The 21470-nt window shown below is 37.9% G+C and overlaps 1 protein-coding gene across 1 annotated transcript in view; it reads right to left on the bottom strand.

Moving 5' to 3' along the window:
• The window catches only part of LOC135476257 (uncharacterized), a 57573-nt gene that overhangs the window by 18645 nt on the left and 17458 nt on the right, over positions 1-21470 (bottom strand). Inside the window, exons 15-35 of the mRNA XM_064756267.1 lie at positions 20152-20241; positions 19616-19929; positions 17710-17868; positions 17219-17331; positions 15713-16033; positions 14583-14790; positions 13776-14032; positions 12525-12744; positions 11995-12243; positions 11320-11448; positions 10273-10470; positions 9694-9939; positions 8346-8559; positions 6848-7026; positions 5778-5945; positions 5063-5182; positions 4655-4780; positions 3838-3960; positions 3014-3130; positions 2073-2318; positions 1363-1482 (exon numbers count right to left, since the gene is read on the bottom strand). Of these exons, the coding sequence (XP_064612337.1) occupies positions 1363-1482; positions 2073-2318; positions 3014-3130; positions 3838-3960; positions 4655-4780; positions 5063-5182; positions 5778-5945; positions 6848-7026; positions 8346-8559; positions 9694-9939; positions 10273-10470; positions 11320-11448; positions 11995-12243; positions 12525-12744; positions 13776-14032; positions 14583-14790; positions 15713-16033; positions 17219-17331; positions 17710-17868; positions 19616-19929; positions 20152-20241 (3917 nt within the window). The remainder of the gene's footprint in view (positions 1-1362; positions 1483-2072; positions 2319-3013; positions 3131-3837; positions 3961-4654; positions 4781-5062; positions 5183-5777; positions 5946-6847; positions 7027-8345; positions 8560-9693; positions 9940-10272; positions 10471-11319; positions 11449-11994; positions 12244-12524; positions 12745-13775; positions 14033-14582; positions 14791-15712; positions 16034-17218; positions 17332-17709; positions 17869-19615; positions 19930-20151; positions 20242-21470) is intronic.

Raw genomic sequence — 21470 nt, 5'->3', positions numbered from 1 at the left:
CCCTTCTACAGCATTTCTGAAATGACAGTTTCATGTCACTGATTTGTCGAAACTGACTTATTTGATGACACAGCTGATGACGTGTCACTGAACTTTCACTGAAGGACATTTGACTTCCACCAACATACTGTGCATACATTGTACATGTACTTCAAAAATGGGGATTAATCTTTGTCAGTAGCCTGTCAAAGCTCACTGGTTTCCCTGAGCACCCTGGTTTCCTCCACTAACAGAAATGACCTCTATTGCATACCTGAACAATTTTGGAGTATGACATAAAGGTAAAAGAAACCTAAAATACAAAGCAAAGTTCAGCATACAGATAATTAAAAACTATGAATAAAAATACTTTCATTTATTTTTTTCAGATTTTTTTAAGTGTTGAAAGATACTCAAATATTTGAAAACTATGGTGGGCTTTTATAAGCCATACCGACGGTATCTAGGAACTCTGACGTCATATCACCTTTTTTCCTGATGTTCACCAGAAGGAAAGAATTTTTGGGAACATCATTTCAGTAATCTTTCACTCATGGGTAAAAACAGTTATTCCAACTTTCAATGTCATGATTGGAGTTGAAAAACCTTCATGTGACGTAAGAGTTCCTAACCTCTGGTAGTATGGTCCATAAAGCCAACCTTATAATTCAAATGTTCCAGTGCCTTTAACTCTTTTCACAAAAATCTAAAAAAACAAATGAAAGTATGTTTATGTACAGTTTTAGGTAGTCTACTTCGAGTTTTAGAGGTCTTTTCCTTTAAGCAACAATCAGATATTACATAAATAATTAATAGATATTGTAATTGTAATTGTAGGTCGAAAGCTTGTTCTGCCAATTTCATTCTGACTCAAGACACAGACAGATAGCATACCCTAAATGACCTGACATTTCGTCCAAGAAAGGTGATTTGAGAGAAGTTTAGAAGGTAGGATGATATCATACTGGGAAAATGTCAATATTAGGACCTGTTCAGAAGTCATGAAAATGTATCTCATGACACTTATTTACCCTAAATGACCTGACATTTCGTCCAAGAAAGGTGATTTGAGAGAAGTTTAGAAGGTAGGATGATATCCTACTGGGAAAATGTCAATATTAGGACCTGTTCAGAAGTCATGAAAATGTATCTCATGACACTTATTTACCCTAAATGACCTGACATTTCGTCCAAGAAAGGTGATTTGAGAGAAGTTTAGAAGGTAGGATGATATCCTACTGGGAAAATGTCAATATTAGGACCTGTTCAGAAGTCATGAAAATGTATCTCATGACACTTATTTGCCTCCAAAATGCTCTTTTTGTTGTTGTTGAATTTTTAGGTCATTAGGGTATGAACACTTTCATAGCCAGTCTCGCTCACTTGTACAGGCTTGACCATCTCCTTGGTACCCTGGGGCACATGTACACTGGAAACTGCCCATTGTATTCTGGCAATCCTGAGTACAATTATAAATTCCTCCCAAGGAGCACTCATCGATATCTGCAACAACAAACAGAACAATATTAAAGTTTGTTTACTCCAAGCTGATGTATCTACATGCATAAAGATCCAAACACTTTTGCAGATTTGGAATTTTTGACCTTATTACAGCAGCAGTAGGTGATCTTTAATACATGCAGTGTTTCGAAGATCCCTTTCACCCAAGCTGAATACACATTGTATGTTACGGAAGGCCAGTTTTAAACACTGCCATCGATCAATCCATCAATCAACTGACTATGAATTTACATGCACAAATGGCCAGACATTTTAATGGTGAAACCACTGCAGAAAACATCACAGCACAAAATAACCAAAGCCTGATAAATAGATAACCAGTGCAATATTAAAAAGAGTTATAATTATTTCCCATCTACCATATCAACACTGAGTCTGGGCATGTCAACGTCATATAAGCTGCTGGATATGAGATAGACACATGTACAACTCTACATGAACATGAAAATCAAATTCTGAAATGGTATACATGTATATTGCCAGTATGGAGTATATTGTTATATTGTGAGTACATGGAGTATGGAGAGGCTTTATACACAGGAATTAAATAGTAGAGGGCATCAGACACTCACCCCTACACTGGCCATCCTCCTCTTTGTATCCTGCCATACACTGGCATCTGTACGAGCCCGGTGTGTCTATGCAATGTCGTAGGTATCCACAGGAGGCTGTATCACACTCCTTCACATCCTCGTCACAGTGCTCCCCAGTCCAGCCAGGCTTGCACAAACAGCCCTGGGAGTTAGAGCAGCTTGAGGCGTGTTCACTACAGGTACACAGCCGCCTGCAGTTGTCTCCCCAGTGGAGGCCATCACACACTAAACACAGAAACAACCTATGAGCAACAAGTTTATAACATGATGGTAACTAGAGTTTTGAAACTTCAATACGCGCCTCTCATCTGGCAGAGTGGACAAGCATTCTAGAAGTATTGCAGAAGCAACATGTGTCCCGTACTAGTTTGTGCTATCAGAATACCAGTTTAAAATGTCAAAGCCCTTCATAAAGAACAACTAGTAGCTAGTCTGATTGAGCAGTTCATGCGTTTCAGGGAAACAGGTTCATTACTTTAGGAAGAATGGAAAAATCTGAATACATGGAAAAGCCTGATTACCCAACTGCAATTAAACTTAAGTATGCACAAGTTCAGATGATAGCTAAGATGTAAAATGCTAAGAGTTAAGCTCAATATAGAGCTTTGAAATTTACTCTTTGACTCTTGACTTATCAGACAATGGAATATTCAACATTACAAGCTGCACTTAACTGGACTTGTTCTCACTGTATGAATTTACAAAAGAACAAACTCATGAAAGTGGAACAGAAATGTTTGTAGATTTGTTTCTAATGGTATCTTTACACAAGTATTAAATATAACAATATATAAAAGTGATTTGTATGTGAAATGAAATAAAGCTTACCATAAAGTTTAACTGACTTAAGCATGAAAAATTTGTTTTGTGTTTAGGATGTTGCCACATTTGCCAGTGGCAGAATCATTTTCAAGCCTAACCTTCACAAGCAAGCCCATCAGAGGCTAGTTTGTAACCAGGGTTACAGCTGCAGGTAAAACTTCCAGGTGTGTTTTCACAAATTGCAGAACACAGTGATGTCTTACACTCATCAATATCTGAAAACAGACAGAGACAGAAAACAACAACACATATTACTTTGTCAATGTCCTGTTTTGCAAAAAAAGGAACAAATTGTAATTAGAATCTGATTATTTTAATTCTTCAGGTTTATTTTTTGTGAAGATAAATATTTTAGAAAAAAAGTAAATAAAATAACTCAAATCCAAGTAATAATGGAAACATCTTCAAATTTCACTTTGAAACAAACTGTTCAAAGAAATATATGTGACAAGGTAAACTATACTTCATCATGAACCTTTCAGCATGAAAATTCTCCATTCTTCTAAACTTCATTCACTATGTGACAAAAATAACACTTCTGAATTCATTTGAATGCCTACTCTACATAAAAATCATGAATTAAAATGTCATCCATACAATTATTATTTGAACTGATATTACATGTGTTGCATTATCTTCCCTGAAAGCTTGAAACATGTGTTGGGGAACTTGTAAACTTAACCCCTTTACATCTTTTATAACAAAGCAGTACTCTTCTGTTAACATAATATGCCTTATAATATAACATTATATATATAACACTTTTTGGTATATGTGTGGTCATAACACACTTTTAATAATGTTAAGTAGTTCATAAGCACTGCAGCATTACAGCAGAAACCGAGGTGTTCTTTTCTGTGATTTGAACTTCTGTATGTGTAGTTTGTCAAATTCTCCCAATGAAATGAACCCCTCCTCTAACCTGAACAGGTTCCATTCTGCTCCACTCTGTACCCCAGAGCACAGAAACACTGGGCCGCACCGTTCACCAGCTTACAGCCGTATTCACACTTGTGGGTTACGCTAGAGCATGGGTCGTTGTTTTCTGACAACACAAAGTTACAACCACAATTAAATTTATTTATTCATTTGATTGTTGTCTAGAATAAACCTTTGACCCGTGGCAAGTTACCGACGAACTTTGCACATGTGACAAGTTACTGATGAACTTTGCACATGTGACAAGTTACCGACGAACTTTGCACATGTGACATATGTATACAGATATGGACTCCACACTAGTGCATGTGAAATGTTATTGTCATCAAAAATCAGACTCCAAAAGCGGCCAAACAAGTATCATTAACAGCTGATGTTGGCACAAGGCCCCACAAGCTAATCTACAAATTCCCTGCCTACATGCAGCCTGTTTGAAATCTGCAGAACAGTGAAAATCTTCACTTGTGTTCATCTTTCATTTGTGTTTTAAACAGTACTCAAGAATATTTTCCTTATATGACAATGCCCAGCATTATAGTGAAAGGAAACTGAGTCAGAGGGAATTTAACCCATGACTCTCATGCAGGCCTATAAAAAGACATGAATATTAATACATCACATTTCTGACCATTAGTCCTGCATAGACTAATTCACCTACTGACAACTATTTATTTTAAAGCCTCACGTCTCAAGACATGTATGTAGAATATGCACAAAATGGCACTGACATTGAAAAGACATTTTGAAAAACAGCATAAAAATAAAACATAGATTCTGTTTTCTGAAGGTGAAGCAGCTACCTTTTGTACATGTGTGTTTATCATCGCTGAGGAAGAAGCCAGGATTACAGCCACATCTGTAGCTGGGCTCTTCATCTGTACAGATCTGCTCACAACCACTGGTTCTTTCCTGGCACTCATCAATATCTGAAAACATTAGTACACAACACAGACTCATCATCAGTAAACATTAGTACACATCACAGACTCATCATCTGTACATTCAAATTCACAAGTTCACAAGTACTTATCACCATATCCAAAAATATTGGTACACAGGTACTGGTCATCAATACTTGAAACACTTGTGCACAAGTAATATTAATAGATATTAACACACCCATTGGCCATCAATGTCCAAAAACCTTGGCACAATTCGCATTTGTCACCAATATCCCAAAAATTTGAAAGTGGACTATCATTACTTACTGATGCAAAGTCCGTCTATCAAACGATATCCTGCAGAACACTGACATATGTATCCGCCCAGAGTGTTTTTGCACATTTGACTGCATGTGTTCAAGTTTGACTCAGCACATTCATCCACATCTGCAATAAATAAGAGTAAAGATACATGTTTGTATATATGTATGTATGCTTGGGTTTAATGTTGTACTAAACCATTTTTCAGTCATACATTGTCGAGGAATCATTAGGTGTGTGTACATATACTATGTACACATATACTATGTACACTATGTCTTCTTGAGGCATGACGAATCCGTGCTGCCAAAGTGCTGATGGCACTGAGGTATCATGCGGAAGACACAAGGCATGATACCCCAAACAGTCAAGCTATACTGACACCCCGGGTCAATCAGTCCTGTTTGCTTGTTCTAACCTCTCAGTGTTGAGCGCCAAAGGAGGCAGCAACAAGTAAGATTTTAAATTCTTTGGTGTGACCCGATCCAGATTTGATCAAAGGCCTCCGGAAAGATACATGTATATCAGCTGCCCAGTGTATATATAGTTACTGTATATCTAATGTTAATAAGTGACAGGATTATAGATAGGATCAATAGATAGGGCAGGTGGAAGTAGGCTGCAAGAGAAAGTCCCAAAAAGTCCCCCCCCCCCCCCTCCCAACAACGACTCTGCAGTCACCACCTGAAAAAAAGTTTGATTTCAAAGCGGTTCATTTCACCTAAGCACTTTGTCTTCTTAACATTGAGGGTGTAGCCGGTAGGACAGTCACCACATTCGTACTGTTTGCCATGCTCAGCAGTTTGGGAAGGATGGTAGTCTGTACAACTGGCACCTTCAGGACAGGGGTTCTCCATGCATATGTTATAGTCTTGCTCACAATCAGAACCTGACAAAAACAACATGTATATTTTTACACCTCAAATTAGAAATCAAAATTGTTCATACGCTGTATCAAAATTGTTCCTGATTATGTTCATGCACAAGGAAAAATAATCTTGACCCTCGCAAAACTCTCTAAATGAACCAATTCAACTTTGTATTCAATAAAATCAGCTGGACTGAGGCAAATGTATTTCTACTGAAATACAGGGCTCAGTCAATGGCAACGTTAAGCAGGTAACAACTGACAACTTATAATGGGAGACTCTAGGACAAGCTACACAGACTGTCCAAAATGACAGTTGAAAGCATCACTTTCTTCTGTGGCGTTGCTCTGAGTGCGCGTACTTCATATATGTTTTTATGAGCGCACGCACACTTACAATTGTGACATAATAAAGGACAGAATAAATAAGTCTACAGCTTTGGACCATCTTGATACAAGTGGGAAGAAGTTGCCGTCTTCTTGGAAGAGGTAAAGATTGCATCGTTTGGCTTTGGTAATTAGGGGCAAATTAACAACCAAGAAAATTTGGTTGCACAAGGCAACACAAATATACTAAAACTTTAACAATGTATAAAAAAGTAATCCTGTCTCACTTTTAAAAGGTGACAAAATTCATTAATATGTCAAACTTTGTTTCATATTTCTGTTGACACCTGTCTACAAGTTTAATCCAATGTATAAATGTATAACAATCCCTATTTCTGTATCCTGTTCTTTCAGTATTAAAAACAAAACATAATAATCATGGTAATAAAAGAAAAATTAAAGCTAACATGATCTGTTATTATTAAACCAAAAAATAAATATACAGGTAATAGACTGAAAAAATTACTATTCTTGTATTAACCTAACGCAGATAGTTTCATCATCACAATGTTGTGCGCAGTTTGTGCGAGACCTACCTGTCCATCCTTCTTGACATTCACACCTGACCAGCTGGAATGTTGCCAGGGAGATGTTGGAAGTAGGGGTTGTGGCTTGACTGAACACACAGGACCCCTGGTTGTTACACCCTGAACAGAGCCTCACAGGTACCTCATACTCAGGTGACACCCCTCCCTGGTCGTCTCTGGCTTGTAACCTGAAAAGTATCATGTGAGGCCTTCTTCAGAACAGCGCAGAACACAACTAGCACATGCATCATCAACCTCTATTAAAGTGTGGCCAAGACCCCACATGTAGTGAGACTGGTGGAGAATCTACAAAATGAATTCCCTGTCCAGGACTGGTTTTGAACCCCTACCTTTCATGTCCCAGCAATTGGAAGGCAAGCACATTTAACCACTAGATGGGAAATGAACATGCTTACAGTGCATGAACAGTTGCTCATTGTTATTGGAGAGGCTGCTCTGTCATTGTGGGAGGACTGAGGAGGAAGCTGGTACTCAGGTGAATCCATTTATTCTATTTATGATGTTGTGTTTTGTACTCACAAGCTTTTTAAATCTGGACAGAGACAATATAACACAGATTGAATGTTGGATAATTTGGATGCTGTTTGAGATCATTTTGAGGACGACTTTAGGGTATACCTTGAGAGCAACTGGTGATAAGAAAGCAAAACTACCCAGTGCAGCAGTGAGCATCATTAATGTTGTCTGGAAGTTACCAGCCAAAAGACAAAGCTCTAATTCTAATTCTATCATAAATATAATGCAAGATGGCTTTTAATAGACCATCTGGAGCAATACTGCCTTCTACTGTCGGCTAACACTGATCCAGACTACTCACTCAAAGTTGCCCAACTTTAGGCAATGATGCTCTTCCAGGTTTCTAAATTCCATGTGGCATGGGTGTACAGCCTGACATTTCATTGACATGATTTCGGGTTTGGGAAAATGTTGATCTTCAAGATCTTCATAATGAAGAGCACTACATGTGTATGGATAATTTTACTTGAATGAATAATGCTTGCTGTGTTTTCACAGATGCTTTGCTTTGCCACCGGCAAACAGGATTAGAGGAAGCTGAAGAGGTCCAACTAGGGGCCTTGGTTGAGCTGAGAGAAATATATTTGCCTTAGATGAACTGCTTATTAGTCATTTTTAATACAATTTGCAAGGTGTGAAATTTTATTGTATCAAAAAGATGTTACAACAAGTTTTTTCCACATGATGTTGTTGTTAGCTGCTGAATCATTAGAACAGAATAGAAGAAAAGTTTTGACTGGTACATTGTCAAAGAACATCACTAGATGTTCCTGCTGGCACACGTGTCCTTGACTCCACAGGTATACAGACAAGCATTTCCATTGATGGGCACTTGCCTTCTTGAATTCGTAGGTAAACAGAAAAATATCTCCAACCCTGGCTGGCAAAAATGGCAGCTTATCCAAGGCGGATAGACCAATCACAGGCCTAGAATTTTCTCTGCACTGTGATGACATAACATGTAGCTTACCTGATGATTACAGGATCAATGGACTCAGGTGTCCAGTTAACCTGTGCACTCCCCTGCCCCGAGGATGTGAGTGTTAGGCCTGAAATGTCCTCCCCCACAAGGGACACTGTCACCACAGAGCTGTCTGCATCACTATACTGTATTGTAAGTTGGCTAATACTGCCCACTGTCCCATTAATGCCAGTCACATTAAACACCTGAGGGGAAACATTCTCTGTACAAACAAAAATCAAAAAGCAGTTTATAAACCATACTTTCCTTTTGGATTAACAACTGCAAATTTTCAACATACCTACAACACTTAGCTCACAAAAAATCTGTGTTGACTTGCACTGGAGAACAGTGTAGGTTGCTGATTAAGTATATAAAACCTTATAGCACAGTGATATCTATGGTATATGCTACAAAAGTAGCCCTTAAACTGGTATTAAACATGTATTACATTTATGAAATATTACCTATAGTCTCAATTATGCAATTTCTAAACATTTCTAAACAGCACAACAGTTTTGAGAGTTCTTGTCCTACATAAGTTGTGTGATCACTTGTATTTTATTAATTTATTCATTTGAGAACTGTTGCATGCTATACAGATACTGGAGACTATATCAGGGGAATATCTGGCAGATCATGAAGATGTACACAGCTGCCTGCCATGCCTAACAAGCCTCCTGCCATTACTACTCAGTATCATATGTAGTAGCCTTTAGTGCTGATTGTGATGAAGTTCAGTTTTATTGGCGATATGGAGAAAACCTGAGACAATAGATATTTAATTTTTATATTAATTTACATCAACACAGCAAAGGTATATAAATCCTCAAATCATGAAAATAAGGACTGTTATTCCAGCCTATTTCACATGTTGCTTTGACTTTAAATAGAACCTTGCTTTAAATATGGACTGATCAATTCTGTCACTAAAATCACTATTAAAATGGAGGAAACTTTTGCTAATCAGCAATCAAATTTAAAATTAATGGATATGAAGGATCAGAACTAGTATATATTTACCTATTAATTGAAACTAAAACCAGGTAATATTGCAAAATTATTGCATACTACATGTTTGCATGCTTGATATCTGCAGCATTTCTACCTTGTTCACTTTGAAATTGATTTATTTATTTATTTGATTGGTATTTATGCCGTATTTAAGAATATTTCACTTACATGACAGTGGACAGCATTATAGTGGGAGGAAACTGGGGGAACCCTTGGAGATTTAAATCTTACCAAACTTTTCACAATGGCATATGCACCAGGAGGTTGAATGCAAAGATCTCTCCCTGCAGACTGAGATTTTATCTGGAGTATACTAGTAGATATCACCATATTTCAGACTAACCCAGAGCCTGTAATTCCTGGTCTGTGCTGTTCTTCAAATCCCTTGTTCTCAAGGCCAGACTGGGTTTGAGAGTTGCCAGGTAGTCATAGATACACTGAAGGCTTTCCCTACACATAATCCGGGCCTCTGCTTGCTGAGTAGCATTGTAGTCAGAGAGGAACAGTGGGCGATGATCAGGGTGCTGGTAGGTGGCCACACTTTCTCCTGACCGGTAAGTGAACACCGACGAACTAGCATCAACCATCCCTACAACAAACATTAACAAGGCCAGAACCCTCAGCACGCAATCACCTAAAGACATTGGACATATATACATACCATTTAAGCCACATTTCTGAATGATACTATTTAAACTACTGACACATTCCTCTACAAGAATAACTAAAAATACACATAGCATACACATACTTTTTTCCTTGTTGTTTCAGCGCAGATTACTGTAAGCTGCAGGTGTTGCAAATATAGCTGTTAACCTGATATTATACAGGTATATGAATGATATTTACATAAATATCTACAAAAAGATCAGAAATACATATATATTTAACAAGCTCACACACAAAACTGAATTTGTCTTACACTGTTGACCAAATCTGTAATATATTTCCTCCTCTGTTGAATTTATGTCCAATATGGTGCCATTGGGCAGGGTGAAATCGTTGTTCACATCACCATCAGACACGCCAAGCAGGCCCCTAGTGGTATACTCTGATGTGCCTGGGAGAGTCAGAGTAATATCCAAAACCTCTTCACCCACACTGACATTAAAGGACAAGCCTACAACAAAATAAAAACAATGTTCATTTATTTACAGGGCTCAAAATGTTTGGTCATACACTCACGTTTAACAGCTCCAAATAAAAATAATGACCTTGAATTGCATCTAGGTCATCACAAAGATGACTTTCTATCATGGAAATATTCACAGCTTCTGACACATACAAAATATGTGATGGTCTCTTGTATCATATCCACTTCCAACTGGTTCCCTGATGATATATAACATAAAATCTAATACATTTCATACTGGATTACCCTAATTTTTATTGACGTCATCACTCTCAGAGCTTGCAATGTCACACATTTTGATCCCGGATTTACATATGTTTATTTATCAGTATGTTATATTGCACTTGAAATGTTTAGAATGTATGTTGTTGGTCTGGATGGATCAAACAGCCACAGAAAATCTGACCCCATCAAAGACCATGACAGTTCCTGGTTAATGACAAACTCCCTGACCCACACTAGTAGCAAATTTTACAACAGCTGGAAGACAACACATTACCTCATACATGTAGGTGAAGGGCTTTGGCATGAACTGAAGCACTGACAATTGTCTGTCTAAAAACAGGGTTATAATATATATAATAATAATATCTTTATAATTTAATAATAATAATGAAGGATACAAGATCAATTTACAAGGAAATTGTTCTTCCCCAAGGCTTTCTAGAACCCACACTTCAAAAACACAGCTATAGAAAGGCAATGACCTTGAACAGCACTTTAACAGCCATAACCTGTGTTAAGGGACCCAGGATATAAACCTTGGCCAGAAATTCTCTTGACACCAAGCATACATTATCCATATGATATGTCCACTGTTTCAGTGGGAAAACTCACCAGTCAGGAAGCTGAAGCTGAGAGTAGAGGTACCCAGTTTCACAATGCTGACATTGCCTCCAAATGGGAATGGACGGTCATCTCGGTAGTTAAGGGAGTAATCTTCTCCATCCACATACAATAACAGACCTGGTGAAGGACAATGTAGGTTAAAACTAATTCAGTTTCCTTAAGTAAAGTGTCCCACTCAGGATTATTTAAATGGTCTGCTCAAAAATTCTTCATTTATGGCAGTTAAGGTGGATGAAACTGGGCTGATACCAAAGATAATAACACTGCACCTTGTTAAGTACTTGCCAATGTGTGGACGAAACTGGGTATATATCAAAGGTAAAATAACACTGAACCTTGTTAAGTACCTGCCAAACCACAGGATAAGAAAGGATAGTGGACTGAAACGCGACCAGCCAAAAGAGCCTACGGGCACTGTTGATTGCTTCCCTGCATGCTCACAATCGATGCCCTAAGAGCAGTGCAAACAGTGTGACAGGGCTTACCAGCTGATGATTTGAACCAGTGATCTTTGGGTTTCAAGTCCACACATCTACAACCAAAGGGAAATGCCCTTCAGCCAAGAGATAGGTAGCGCATTCCAGCCAGCTCCACAGTGAAACATTGATGTTTCAAAGATGTTCAAATGACCTGATTATCTCAAAATTACTCAAGTTTACTAACCTTTTCTATCATTGGAGAGTTCTATTTGTACATTAGCTGTATTCACATAGTCTTTCACGGCAAATCCAGTGAAGATGGTGGCATTGGTAAAGTTGCCATTACCATCTTTGACACGGCCAGTTCTGGCTTGTAGTACAAATGCAGTTGTCTCCCCTGATAGCAACTCCAGCATAGTATACTCTCCCCAGCCATTGAAAGTATAGTCCTTTTTGTCCAGGGTCTGAATGTGAGGGTCGCCCCAGAAGAAGCCTGCCAATGAAAACACAAATAGATAAAACTCCTACTACATAAGATTTGGCCTACATAGATCACACCTCAACAATGCTCATTACCTTGTGAAGACAAACACCCTGAAAGCCTATGATTCACAGCTTGCTGATTCAGAATAATGAATGATAAAAATAGAGGTATTCACACTTAAGAATAATGTGGTTCAAGTTTGAAGAATAAATTAAATTTGTATTTTCTCTGTAGGCTGATTAATTTGTATTAACTCTAATTTTATAAGGAGCTTGAAGTCCCAAACTTACTAAGTCTAAACGGTACAAATCTGAAGCACTGACTGACTGGCCTGAGCTGAGTGTACAACTGGCATAGGCCTGAGCGGACACAGCAGTACTCCAGTGGCTGTTTGTCATAGATTTGGTGAAGTCCTGAGACGTGTGGCAACAGAGGGTGGTACAAGAACAAGTGACCTCCCTTGTCCGCAGACAAATCCAGAGATAAAGAACTGGTGGAATAACAACACTCCTGTAATGAACATAGATATGCCTTAAAAGGAGAAGACAACATAAAAATGATGCCAAAATCAGATAAAATCTTAGGGAATCTTATTTGCAAATATGGTCTTTTTTTTTCATTCTTTCTTTTACGAGACAAGGGTACTTGAAAATATTTTTGCATGGTGGGTATTTGGGACCACAAATTGGTATATAGCATTTTTGCATAATAATGTTCTAAATAAGGATGAGATGCAAATAAATTTGAGTGTAAATTTGTTTTTTATATCCAAACACACACATTTAATCTTAATTATGATAATATTTATGAACACAAATAAAATACAAATACGATCAAATTTCCGGCTGAACACATCTGGTAACTGAAAAGACCAAATTCTAGTGCAAATATATTTATTAAACATAATTTTAGATCCTCATTCATAACATTATTGCACAGAGACAAGGTGTATCAAGAGGTGGTTCTGAACACACACCATGCAACTTAACACATAACTTAAATGCTGTGAGCTTTAAACAGTTAAGAGTTGAATGCCTAACTAAAAGAGACCATGGCAAATAATTTTGGCCAACAAAAACTGATCAGTGCACACCTAGTTAAATCATTATTATTACAGAATAGGCCAAATAATTACCATCACAAAATAAAGTTTGTAAAATTTATAATGCGAGTTGCTTTATAACTTGTTCAAACTGAATCATTTTAACACTATAAATACTACAGGAAGTCTGGTTTTTCTAAAAGGCAGTAATTTGAGCTATTCTTGGAAACCTCAAAAATTTGATTTGCTTAGTGAATATGGATTTGTTGTCAAAAACGTCTGGTATAGCCTCTTTGTCATGTGATTCACACAGAATAACTTAAATGTCATGTACTAAAAACACCATGAGTTGAGTGCTTAAGTTATTCTTAAATGTCATGCGCATAAAAATCAAGAATAGAGAGGATAACTTAATCTTAAATGCCACATGCATAAAAAGTAATTCAACTCAATGCAAAACTTGAATGTTCCTTTGAGTGGAGAGGCACTTAAAGCTCACCCTTGCTCCTGTAAATCCTTGTGGGATGAGTCGTGAAATGAAGCAAATCTGGCCTGGTGTATACAGGTAGGAGATAAACTGTGGGTTAAAGAACATCTGTCTCAGTGTGCAAGGACAAGCTGGTAACCAACGATCCAAGACAGCAATGTCAAACTGGGATGTTTGCTGACTGTCATACCAAGTGAGACATTGTGCTTCATAACTAACAATGTCCACCCTCACATCCTCCAGGGAATAGATCCAAAACCCTTCAAAACCTATAAACAAAACAAAAATGATAAGAAATGGGTATAAACTGACACAAATCCATGCATCTGAAATGATACATGTAAGGACAACTATTGATTATTTATTGGTGTATTTAAGAATACAAATACACCACTGCAGCAAACATTGTGTGTGGAGTAAACCCCAAGTACCTGGGGAAAACCACTGATCTTCAGCAAGTTACTGAATGAACTTTCCCACATGTAGATTAAGGTATAGATCTGCACACCATATTGGTGGAAGACAAGCGGTCCTAAACAAAGTTTAGACTGGGCAAATGGCCACACACTGTAATATTAAAAGTTTGTTCACTGGGAGTCATACATGTATGGGCTGCAAATTCTAAGGCATTGCCAAGATTATCTCACCCATGATACCGGACAATAGTACATGTATATTGTTTACATTTATGCAAAAAATTCCTAAAGCTAGAATATTTCAGTGGTTTAACTCCACTGCTCCATGCCTACTGTCCAAAATAACAAAGGTCAGAAGATACATAACTTTGATTTTGTCAACCACACACAAACAGTGACAAACCTGTGTTCCCTTGAACACTGTTAATTCTGAAGACATCAGTTTGTTCAGAGTACAATGAGTTGAACACCACTTGGCTGGACAGCTGAAAACCAATCACTACTTTTCTTTCTGACCTTGTTTTGTCCCACAACATCCCATCTCTGTCATATTTAAACAAGGCGTAGGATTTCGAGAAGTCCGTGGCCAGCACAAGCTGGAAAGTATTTGTCTGAAAAACCAAAGGACAGTATTTTATTTGTTTGTTGCTTAACGCCATAATGAAGAAGTTTTCACTTGTATAATGGCATTCATGCAGTTTTCTGGGTGGCGGAACCTGTAGTGGCAAACTACTGAAAAACTTTCCCACATGTTACATACGAATACATGTACAGTATGCACACCAGATTGGTGAATGACAAATGGTCTTCAACAAACTTTAGACTAGGCAAAATGCCACATTAGTGTTGCTGACTTCTCATGACCACTGTCACCAAGGAAGAGCACCTGGATATATTAAGTCTTGTCCAAGGCTTAGCTTCACACTGCACCTTGAGGGTCCCAGCAGTTCAAAGGCAATACTCCCAGATCATGGCCCACTCTCTAATCAGATAAGCCACAAGAATGACCGGAAAGGACATGAATTCCTTGTTACGTTAATCAATATTACCATCATCCAGAATCCTGACTGGAATGCAACATGACTGGTTTAATGTTTCTGACTGTTGAATTCCATCACTGATTTCAGTTTCTGTCTATCACTTGAGCAAAAACATTACTGACTGAGATGATGTGAAGAATGTCTCTGACAACTGGGTTATCTATAACATGGGCCTAATCTGATTTATTCATAATCAACCCAGCATTCTGTGTCAGTAACAAACTCCAATTAACACTCAAATAAAACATGTTAAATATAAATGCATTGTACATTATAGATATATAATTATATTCGTAATATAAGCTAATACTGCAACTGTAGTTTCATCTCCAATGTCATATATTTGTTTAAAGATGCACAAACTGCACCATGCAAGCCTTTTATCTATACCACAAATTACTTCATTCTTGTTGTTATCTGATTGTTGTTTCATGCCATTAAGAATTTTTAACTTCATTTACATATATAGCTAGGATGAAGAGTTAAAGCACACCTCATCAGGGTTGTCCTCGGCTGGGTAAGGTTTAACCTTCCTCCACTCCACAACAATGGCCCAGCGACAGGTAAACCCTGGCTGCTTAACGCTACGCCACACATCACTCTCTATCCTAGCCAGCATTGCGGTGTTCTTCGTCGTGTTGACACCTTGACTGTACACCTTGTACATGATCACTGATGTACTGTCTTCAGAGCTTGTGGCGGAGTCAGCCCAGAATGGGGCTATTATTTTCATACCGCTCTGCTCAATGGGAAACAGTTTTGGTGTAAACCCGCTGTACCTTTGTCCTAACACCACATAACCATTCGGGGAAATCTGCAAGTACATTGTACACCAGGCAGAAAATGGTAAAACTGCACAGAGGTATTCTTAATAATATCCATTAGAAACACCTGCATTATTATCCTAATTTGTAGTATTTAAAAGATTGGCTGCTACTATTCTATCACTTCACAAAATATTTTCTTAAATGTGCTATGATACATATCATAGGTCAAAGAAAATTTTTTTTGTTCTTATTTTCATATTTGATTGCTGATTAATGCCATACCCAGGAAGTTTTCACTTATGCAATGGTGGCCAGATTTATAAAACCAGGCAGATCACAGCATGAGGAGAGACGCCAGCAAACTCTATCATGTGCTACATAGGTCACACAAGTGAAATGGAAGTGGTCTCCAGCTAGCTTCATGCAAGTCCATTCCCACTGAACTTAAAGTAATAAAATTTACATAAAATTTCTTACAACATGACTTTACACTGTGCATTGTACGTGGCCTAATATGCCTATACACACTGATCAGAACATATCAATCTAATCCTTAGGATGTTTCTATCCATAAACTGGATAAATTTTGCCAGTCTACAAAATGAATATTTATTAATTTATTTGATTGGTGTTTTATGCTGTACTCATGAATGTTTCACTTATACAGTATGATGGCGGCCAGCATCATTGTGGGAGAAAACTGAGCAGAGCCCAGGGGAAACCCACTACCATCCGCAGGTTTCTGGCAGACCTTTCCACGTGCAGCCACAAAATGAATTGTTTTACTTTATTTATTTGATTGGTAACATACTCTAGAATATTTCCCAGCATTATGATGGGAAGAAATCAAACAGAGCTTGGGGGAAACCCACAGCCATCAACAGGTTGCTGGCAGGCCATTCCACAAACAAATGGAAGGGGGAGTCACATAATATGAACTTCAACTCACGGTGACCGCATTGATGAGGGCAAAATGAGTGGAATCAAAAGGGAACACTTTATATGTGCTTGGGCACAGCATGAAGGTCAAACTCAAAAACATCTGTGCAAGTTAATTTTAAGCCTGCATGTGAGTATTTACTTGGATTGACAAGAACTGAACAAAGTGGTTAAATGTACATGAGCGAGACAGCTTTATATACCATGAATATTCATAGTGCTTGAGTGCATCTGCTTGGATTGACAAGAACTGAATGAAGTGTTATTAATATAGGATTGAATATTGTACTAACAAATAGATTCTGTTCCTTGGAATTGGCCACAGGGAGTCCATTCTCCACCTGTACAGATTCAGATAGCTGATCATCTCCCTTAAAACTGGTACCGTCCTCCACAGAATATAGCCCTGAGAAAAAATAATCATACAAAATATACCTGTGAATGAACACAGAACATGCAACAGGAATGAAAAAAACAATACACCAAGCTTTAAAAACAGAGCTACAGCAAACCGGGGCAAACCCAAGTACCGTCAGAGAGGAAGACAGCATGAGCTGGGCTCACAGCGACCTCATTCGTGATAGGCTCCTGGGTCATTGATTGCACTGGACTGGTGCGCTAACCCTTTCGTCCACGGACGCCCCTGGTTAGGTTATGGATCTGAATTATCTGAGGCAGTACACCTTTATGATAAAGAAATATAAACAATTTGAATCCTGATGATATATACAACTAGAGGTTTATGGCACAGCAATATTATTGCCACTAGTCATAATTAACTTACAAACACACTGATCATTACTGGTAGTGCCCTCTGGTGTCCAGGTTCCTGATGGACAAGAGAGACAACTGCTTTGCCCACGTAGGCTCTGGTAAGTACCACTTGCACAAAGAACACATCTGTTTGTTGCTGCATTTCTGAATTGGCCTGCTGGACACACCACTGAAACAAAAAAGCAACAGATTATGTATTAAAGCAAAAATAAGGTACACAAGAAGTGAATAGCAGTGAAGAAGCCTTAACATGAACACTTTCCTCACAGGGCTTTCAGCCCTCGCTCAGCCATCACTGCAGGCAGTAATCATGTGTTCATTAAATCCAATTTTTCTAAGGTCCCATCAGTCAGTCAGTAAACTTGCCATTATGACGGCAATGGTGATTATCACAGTTGTTAAACAACTGTCACGGAAAAAACCTTGTCCTTTGTTCCCAGTAAAGTTCACTGATGACATTTCCACATATTTCTGATCATATGAATAAAACAGACTTCAATGAAGTACAAAATATATAAAATATGCCCCAAAGAACGCTACTGATGGTCTTTGCTGTGGATGGCCACTGCAACCCTATGATTGGGAAAAAACAAACAAACTGGACACCGCCACAGACAGCATCTGATCCCTCACTCACAATACCTCTCCTTACTTTGTATAGGTGAGCTAACAAGCAAGTTTTATCAAAGTTATATGCCACATTTAAAAGTGTACACTGGTCAAGGACAAGGTCCCAAGCAGGATTGGCTTTATAGATGACTGTAAAGTCAGGCTTAGAAAGCAATACTTTTTACAATATGCTAATCTACAATATGCTATCACCTACAACCTCTATGCTTACAACTATACATGTACTTATAGCACTGTAGAAAGAAAACATTTTGAGGACGCAAAAATCCTATTTTTTGGCAGAGAAAACTTAACTTAAACATTCAACAAGCTATGTCAATTTAATATCAAATAACAACTTCCTAATTAAATACTATATGTATGTATGCTAAGGGTTTTATGTCATACTTAACAATTTTTCAGTCATATGATGAAGAGACACTGGAGGTACATACACATGTAATGTGTCTTCTTGTAGTCTGTGCTGCCTAAGTGCTGCCTCCACTGAAGTATCACGCCAAAGACACAAGACATGACACCCCACCCAGTCACATTATACTGACACCAGGCTAACCAGTCCTATTTCCTTGCTCTAACCTCTCAGCGCCAAGCAAGGCAGCACCAAGTACCATTTTTTGGTATGACCCAACCTGGGGTTCATTAAAATCCTGCAAATTCATCTCATGAGTCATCTTAAAGTAAAACAAAGCTAAATTATGAAGTAAGGTTCATCATAAAAACAACTGAAAACTACATGTAAAAATACTTTCATTTATTTTTTCAGATTTTTGGAAGAGTGTTGAAAAGGCATTCATGTATTTGAATACTATGGTGGGCTTTACGAGTCATACTGACAATATCTAGGAACTCTGACCTCACATCACCTTTTTTCATGATGTTCAGCAGCAGGAAGAAATTGTTGGGAACATTATTTCAGTAATCCTTTACTCATGGGTAAAAATAGTTAGTGTAACATTCAGTGTGATTATTTATGTGAGTTGAAAACACATCCTGTGACATATGGTATGAAAACTGATAGTATGGTCCATAAAGCCCACCTTAAAATTCAAATGTTTGAACGCCTTTAACTCTCTTCACAAAAATCTAAATGAATAAATGAAAGTATATTTATGTATAGTCTTAAGAGGTTTATTTAGTGATACCTACTTCGATATTTTCAGGTCTTTTGCTTTAATAAAAGTCACAATCAACAGATTCCTCCATTTATAGCTAAAACTGATAAGAAAGGTAGTTATTTATTCGACTGGCATTTAACACAGTACTCAAGAATTTAAAAGCATAGTTACCTTGTGTTGTGGAAACTGCGGTTGTAGCAGTTACTGTGGTTATATTAGGTGTTGTGGCTGTATCAGGCATCATGCTTGTATCAGGTGTCGTCCTTGTAGCAGTTACTGTGGTTCTATTAGGTGTTGTGGCTGTGACAGGCATCATGCTTGTACCAGGTGTTGTGGTTGTTGCAGTTTCTGTGGTTCTATTAGGTGTTGTGGCTGTAACAGGCATCATGCTTGTACCAGGTGTTGTGGTTGTAGCAGTTACTGTGGTTATATTAGGTGTTGTGGCTGTAACAGGCATCATGCTTGTACCAAGTGTTGTGGTTGTAACAGTTACTGTGGTACTATTAGGTGTTGTGGCTGTAACAGGCATCATGCTTGTACCAGGTGTCGTGCTTGTAGCAGTTACTGTGGTTCTATTAGGTGTTGTGGTTGTATCAGGCATCATGCTTGTACCAGGTGTTGTGGTTGTAGCAATTACTGTGATTATATTAGGTGTTGTGGCTGTAACAGGTATCATGCTTGTAGGCCTACCTGGTGTTGTGGTTGTAGCAGTTACTTTGGTTGGAGTAGGTGTTGTATCATTAAATGGCTGAGTCATTGAAACAGATTCCATGGTAACTGGTGGTAAGATGTAAAGCCTACAAGATGCAAAAACACAGATTTCCTTACAATCAAAGCACACCCATGTATTTACTTATTTATTTCTTGGATCTGTGTTATCAGCATAGTTATCACCATTAATAATGACGGTCAAAATTAGAATCCAGATGTCCGAACAATGCCCCCCACCCTTTCACCCCCCCCCACCACACACATTTAAACATTCCAAAGATAAAACATGTAAAAGAAAGAAAACTAAGAAAACTTTAAAAGAAATGGCAGTATGTCATGTTGCTTAGTTTGGCTTCATGTACATATAGATTGCTTCTTGGGCCATTGATGGTGTGAATTAATTGCACTACTGGTATATCCAGTTTGAAAGGACAAATGTAGCAATCAGAAGAGACTACAAGTACCAGAACGGGAGTTATTATGAAAATATTTATCCAATTGAATAAGAATGCACTCCAAAAATATGTTTGCGGCAATTAATTTTCGCCTATTTAGACAAGTGATTTCTGGAAAACTTTTAAAACTGTTTAAATTTCCCCCATTTGTTATAATATGGTCAAAATTATTCAAGCACGTCAAACAGGTATTATCAAGCGTGGCTTTAATCCTAAGTAAGTAGATTACTTTCGCACCTTCCGCGAGGAGTTTTCAAAAAGACGTCACATCATTTCAAAACTTTGATGAGCAACTGCCAAAGTGATCTGTCACCTTTTGAGCAGTTTAATGCAATGCAGGTTTTGCACTGTTTTTGGTTTTAATTGTCCTCTTTAGACCATTAGAATCCGTTAACAATGAAGCAGCTGTCAAACTACCATTGTGTTCTTTTACACAGACACAATTTATTAAAAACTCACCCACTGGTCCACAGGAGATCGAGGCACAGACAATGGGATAATGTGTATCAAAGCGACATTGATTGGAAGTTAGCATGTGTTGGTATCTACTTTTCTTTCACTTTACCGGCATACCGATGACTGAACCAACTAAAGAAGAATGAATTCCCACTTTGTTTTATGCCCACTAAGCCCTATCATAAGTGTTTTGTATAAAGCCTAATTTTCCCTCCCTGCTGTTAAAATTTAGATGTTAAAGTGTTAAAGATTTCACTTCATTATTATTACTACAGGTACCTGTAGTTTAGATTCGATATCATATGTTACACAGAGTCCTAGGTAATAATAATCTTAATCAAGCACAGATGATAGTTCAGATAATAGGAAAGATGTATGGTAAGTTTCGGCACAGCAGTTTGTGA

Source organism: Liolophura sinensis, chromosome 1 (genome assembly GCF_032854445.1).
Source record: "Liolophura sinensis isolate JHLJ2023 chromosome 1, CUHK_Ljap_v2, whole genome shotgun sequence".
Lineage (NCBI taxonomy): Eukaryota > Metazoa > Mollusca > Polyplacophora > Chitonida > Chitonidae > Liolophura > Liolophura sinensis.
The sequence above is the reverse complement of the archived record's forward strand: the minus strand, read 5'-3'. Positions and strand labels throughout refer to the sequence as shown.